This window comes from Scomber japonicus, chromosome 14, assembly GCF_027409825.1.
Source record: "Scomber japonicus isolate fScoJap1 chromosome 14, fScoJap1.pri, whole genome shotgun sequence".
Lineage (NCBI taxonomy): Eukaryota > Metazoa > Chordata > Actinopteri > Scombriformes > Scombridae > Scomber > Scomber japonicus.
In genome coordinates this window covers 22,090,694-22,096,833 of record NC_070591.1, presented here as the reverse complement: position 1 = coordinate 22,096,833, position 6,140 = coordinate 22,090,694, and the positions used below count along the sequence as shown (strand labels likewise).

At 38.8% G+C, this 6,140-nt stretch overlaps 1 protein-coding gene across 5 annotated transcripts in view; it reads left to right on the top strand.

Moving 5' to 3' along the window:
* Positions 1 to 6,140, top strand: part of mcu (mitochondrial calcium uniporter) — a 69,499-nt gene that overhangs the window by 149 nt on the left and 63,210 nt on the right. For 2 of the 5 annotated variants that reach the window (XM_053333118.1, XM_053333117.1), the window contains exon 1: positions 3,964 to 4,146. The exons of 2 other annotated variants lie outside the window; for them this stretch is intronic. In XM_053333118.1, the coding sequence (XP_053189093.1) occupies positions 3,964 to 4,146 (183 nt within the window). Of the gene's footprint in view, positions 1 to 3,963; positions 4,147 to 6,140 lie in introns of those variants that run through there. One more of the 5 variants, XM_053333119.1, reaches the window with a different exon arrangement.

Sequence of the window (6,140 nt, the reverse complement as noted above, 5' to 3'; positions counted from 1 at the left end):
CTTGCTCTTCCATTTTGATTTCAGGCATTTTATCCAGGATATGATGGCAGAAAAACAACACTGAGTCAAAATCTTGTACATGGCTTGACGTAAATGGAATAAGGGTGTAATGGTACACAAAATTCGGTCCAATAAGAATTGCTCTTCTGGCACCTACAGCGAAAAAAACTTTATAGCTTCCAGGTTTGCAGCTTACTGAATATGCACAGCAGTCATTTTACTGCTGGCCTCACCTGTGAGTCCCTGCTCAGCCCAAAAAATTGCTGCAAGGCTGTGGGCGTCGCCCATTAGCCATTGAACACACTACAGCTAAGTGGTGTGCAGTAAATGTTTAGGTCGTGGATTGTATTCATATTACTGCATGTACCCAACTGTAACATTGATACCACGATGTTTCGAGACGAATACATATACCATTACACCCAGGAAGTAGCGGCGGTCGCCCGACCAATGGTGTCCTTTTGTCACTAAGCTACTCACTCAGTCAGTCAGTCACGGAGAGTTGCAGTTAGAGGGCTTCCCTGCTGTTGCGGTCCAGCCAAACATGTGGCGTCCTCTGCTTTTCTAACACCCAAAAGGATAAAACTGCTTCATACTATACAACATTGTGTCATCTAAATGTCACACAGAAGCTCAAGCTGGCCCACATCCACCACCATGCTATTAAAGCACATTTCTCCAGTGATAAGCCATTGAAGTCTTAGGTAAGGATTTGGAGAATTTGTCAAAAAAAACTAATTAATACTCATCTCAAGAGGCAAACCTTGGAACAAAAGGATTGAACTCTTGGGATCTGTCTTCCTACAGCACTGCAGTCAATGCATAAATGTCCTGGAACACTCACACACCTCAATTAATAAACAACAGAAAGACCAAAGCAGGGATAAAACTAATTGCCACCAGTAAAGCTAAGCTCCAGAACTTCATTTTCGACTACACTGTTGCTTAATTCATCAGTGTCACGGAAAGATGATTAACAATTAAGTAGGGGGGCTACTGGTGTGTGTCTGTAGCTCTCGGGGTGTGCACTTTAGAAAAGTATGTGACGGAGAAGTTCATCGCACTGAGGCCTGAAGCAGCCACCTGTAAATATCCTCTAACAATTCAGACAGTGATAGTCTGACTGATTCAGCAGAAATCAAACAGAAAGACATGAAATATGCTAAGTTAAGTGTTCAGGAGCCCATGACGACAGGGACTGATGAGTCACAAGCTTTTTAGCACACTACATATGCAGAACTGGAGGGCCTGATGCTGAAAGACTTTTACCACACACAGTTACAGTAAGACTACTCACTTATGCAATGTGTTGAAACAAGCACGTTTGTAATTCAGTGTAAAACATCATTTCTGAAAATTGCTGAAATGTTAATATGGTAGAATTTCTTCAAGCTTGTATGAGATCTGCTTGAAATGTAGTTAGAGGATCTTTGTTCAACTGAAAAGCATATTTTCATTCCTGCTCACCCCGACAGAAACATGTTGTAACAAGGGTGGGAAATTAACTTTTTTAAATGTGAACATCTAACAGCCACTGACAGATAAATGTTCAAATTCAGGAGCCACTCAATAGTAAGTCTTTATTTTGTGTATGAAATATGCAGACACATATGCTAGACAAGCCTAAATAATAACCAAGAGGCAGCAAGACAAACACAACACTGTTTTTCTTGATTTGGCGGCCCTCAGCTGAGCAGCCAGGTGAGGACCGCCACTTTAGGTTAGTGTAATCAATGTCCGCCTGGGCCTTTGAAATATGTCTACTGAATTGAAATTAATCACTATCAAAGTTCATTGTCATCGACCTGTCACAACTTTTTTGGGTCTACACTTGGGATGTAAAATCTATCTTCAATTAGGGAGTCTGCTACAAAAGGCCATGTGCATCCTCCACCGTCACACAGCACTTAAAGGGGATGCTGTTATTACAAGTAAGTATGGCAACATGTATTGATTTTACCTTTTGTATAGATGCCCCTTTTTAATGCACTGAATTATTAGGGACACAGACCTATTACGGACAACATCTTGAGCTAACTATGCATTTAATTGACTGATTGATTTTTATTATTCTGTCAAGCCTTTTCAAATGCCCTTACCACATGGACTTACAATACACAATTAGACAAAAAAGACCAAATCCTGCTTCCCATATAATTTACAATACCACTGTTAAACAAACAAACATCCTTTCCATCTTTTTTCCAGACTTTAGAAACAAAATGTACCCATTTCAATTATACATTATAGGAGTATTTTTCCAAAGCCGGGCAATAAACTGAAACACATACAAAACATATTGATATATTGGTGTCACTGACGAGCTTTGCATAATTGTCCTCATTTTGGTATGTTTCGTAAAAGCTTTCTAAAGGTACTGCCGAAAAATCTGCCCTTAAAAGACATCACCCACTGTGTCCACCTTTCCCTGGCTTTATTTTACATCCATAAAGTAAAGTGCAAGCGCCAGAGCTAATGCTTAATAATATTATTACAGCAGGTAATGTTATGAAAACTTGTCAGCAAATACAGACAAACATTTATTGTTATGGCAGTCAATCTGTTAAAAGTGCAGTGTGTAGAATTTAGCAGCATCTAATGATGTGTCTCTCTCAAATAATAGTAAACCTAATAATTCTGAGACACTAAACTTTCCACTTCTTCTATTGCTCAGGAACATTTACTGCCTCTAAGCAGTAAATATAAACAAAGGAGTATTGTCATGAGTTAACAGAGCACAGACAATGGGAAGTATGAAAACAGTCAGCAATGTGGAAACTTTCAGACTTTGTATAGTTATATATAGTCTATAACCTACTTATGACATGCAACACCTTCTCACATATTCACCAATTAAAGCTCACATATGTATTTTTCAGTTTGAGCCATATCAATTTGACCACAATTTTGAATAGTAAACTAAATATTTATTAGTATAAAACCAAATACATCGGGCTAACACTACGGTTCGGTCCCTTTGACAATTCAGTGACTCAGAACATAGTTAGCCATTCCTCGTTGTCTTACAGGAACATCAGGTTTATAAAGTGTACATATGCATGTATGTATGTTGCAGGTTAATCTGTTTAAAAAGAGAGGTTTAGGCCAGTATACCATTTCACTAAGATGACAGACTGATAAAATAACATTATCATTGTGCACTGAGCCCACAGATAATTTTTTTGCTTAGACCCCACAGGTCCCCAAAAACTGGAGTCCACAGACACTCAAGGGTCCATAAACAAAATTAATCTCAGATCTCTAGCAGAAGTTGGCACAACTGCAGACTGTCTGAAAAGGTTTCCTAACTGACAGCTATACATCTAACTACCCAACAACATTAAGAAAACTCTTCTCAGATGGAGGGTCAAATTAACAAAACTTCAAACGTATGGGGTGTGGCTGATGATGTGACATGAGACCTCATCAGTGAGTTAGGGTCTGTTGACATTTACAGTTTTTAGAATTGGACAAAACTGCTGTCAATAGTTAGCCAATTAGCATGTAACGTCACAGCACATAGCTGAAAAACATGTTTTAACAGTGTTATGGTTTTGTTTTACTTGTAAAAATTGCTGAGCAGATCACAGACCCCCAAAAGTTGTTCCTGTGATGCACAAGAACCCCCATGTTTTGTTTTTAGCCACAAGGTAACATTGTTGACAAGAGCCTGCTGTAAAGTAGCGGTTAGCTATCTGTTAACTGGTAATATATATTTTAATTCAACGTCAGACCTTATTTTGTATCACTTGTTTCAGTGTGACATGCGAAGCTATCGTGTTGATAAAGCTAAGTGTATCGTAAGGTAGCCAACACTAGCTAGCGAGCTAACTACCCGCTGTTAGCTCAGCGAGTTGCTGTTTTTCCTGGTTACACACTGATAGTTAGAGAGCTGTCTGTGATAAGAAGCGACACAGTTAATTTACTCACACTAATGACAACACGAACACCGGTCAGTCCAAAATGACAATGTCTTCGCCGTCTCAGAGTGCGTCTTTACCTCCTGTGACTGCAGAGATGGAGAGCAGCGCAGGCAGCAGTTCCGTGTTCACCAACAGCCGTGCAGACAGAGGGGTGGGACAACCCCTCCTCTCCCCGCCCCTGCTGCTCCCTCCCTCCCACTGCTGGAGGGGATTCAACCTCTCTGTAAGTGACACTAAATCAAATATAATTTTATGGTGTTTAGCTACATGGCATGGTGTTAGGCGTTTCAGCACAGTATCATCAGTTACATATTAAGTTAGCCTAATTACGCCAGCAAAACTAGGGTACGGTAAATTGGCTGTACGCTTCTATCAAGTCAATTTACATCCATGTCTGTCCAGACTCATATAATATTGGTAGTGACAACTTTGAAGGGATTTGATCAAATGTATTGAGTGTTTTTTTTATTTGTTTGTCTGGTTATCACTAGTTTGACATGGTTGATTCCAGTGAATAATTTCCAGTAAGAAACATGCTGTCTTCACTTAGAGACTTGGGTTGTGGGCAAAACAGTCACAAAGACCTTGACCTTTGACCTTTGACCACCAAAATCTAACCAGTTCATCTTTGAATTCAAGTGGACCTTTGTGCCAAATTTGAATAAATTCCCTCAAGGCGGTCCTGGAATATCTTGTTCCTGACAATAGGATGGATGAACAAGCAGACGGACAACCTGAAAACATAATGCCTCTGGTCATAGCTGTCATCGGTGCTGAAACATAAAAAACCCACAGCAATTGTTCCCTGCAAGTACAATCATCTAAATCAGTCCAATCAGTGACATCAAAATGAAGCAAGAATGAAAAGGTCATCAAAGTAACACACACACAAAGACAAGACAATAAACTGCTGTCACCCAGATGTTGTTATTAAAGGTCATAGCATTTGTATAGTATTTTTCCCTTTGAGATATTTTTTGTGTGCATATTAAATAAGATAATTATGATTAGATGCAGTTTCTACATAATGTTCTCATTATTTTAAATATTTAGCATATGGTTTGAATGGATAAACTGTTTTGTGTAGGTTTTGAAATTTAAAGCAGTATTTCTGATGTTTTTATTCATTTCAATAACACAACTGAAGAAGGAGATAGAGAGGCCCTCTTGTCAGTCGTGCACACATTGACAGACCTCCAGTATAACAATGTATCAGAGTTAAATTACTTGCCTATTTGTAATATGCCAGCTATAATTGTTGCCTTGAATACATATTTGCTGGGCTGAATGCATAATGTGACAGGACAATGTGAAGAACTGCTGAGTCGAGGGTGAATGTGTCATCGATCTTCAGGTTGCAGGGACTTGTCACATCCAATGAAAGAGCAGGTCAAATTTCTGCTTTATGTGACCGACCATTAATGTTAATGAGGTTATAAATAAAATAAAGAGAGATAGAATACAACTGTTGGGTTCTTTAACAAATGTAAGGGATGACTGAGTAGTTTATCTCAGCCACAATGTAATCAATCAGGTTTGTGTTTCTCAACAATACTAGCTGATATTTTTTCTGTTCATACTCATATTTTATTTAATACTCCTAAACTTAAAAAGCTGTATAACAAATTGCTCCGTCTAAATGACAAAACCACTCAGATAGATCTCTGTCCCTAATGAATTTTAATTAATTGCTAATGGCATGAAAGATTTTTAGAGTGCCCATTTAGCACAGTGAATCAGTATTTCGACTGGTCAGACACAGCCCCCTTACTATGTACCTCCTGCCCTGTGCAAAGTGAAATTACTGGAAAAACAGATTCATTTCATCTAATAGGTTAACACATGCATGCAATCAGACTGGTCTGCAAAATTTCTGCAATCTAAAAGACAAGAGGAGGCACGTTGGATGCATTCTTTGCTAAGTGTGCCTGGAGACGCTACTGCTTCAGTGTTGTGTTTATAACAACACAGTCCTTTTATTGTGATCCAGCTTCGGTAGATTGACTTCTCTTAACCTAAAGAATGTGAATAACTCCAGTCTTGTATTACTCTGCTGTGTGAGATCATCAACTTTTTCAGACATTCTATTCGGTGCGATACATAATGCAGGCAGGTTTAATGGCTTTAGATTGATTCATAAGCTATGAATTTGTGAAAATGGAGCCAAAAGTTCCTCCTCTGAGTATTCTTGATTTATAACGATAATGTGATTTAATG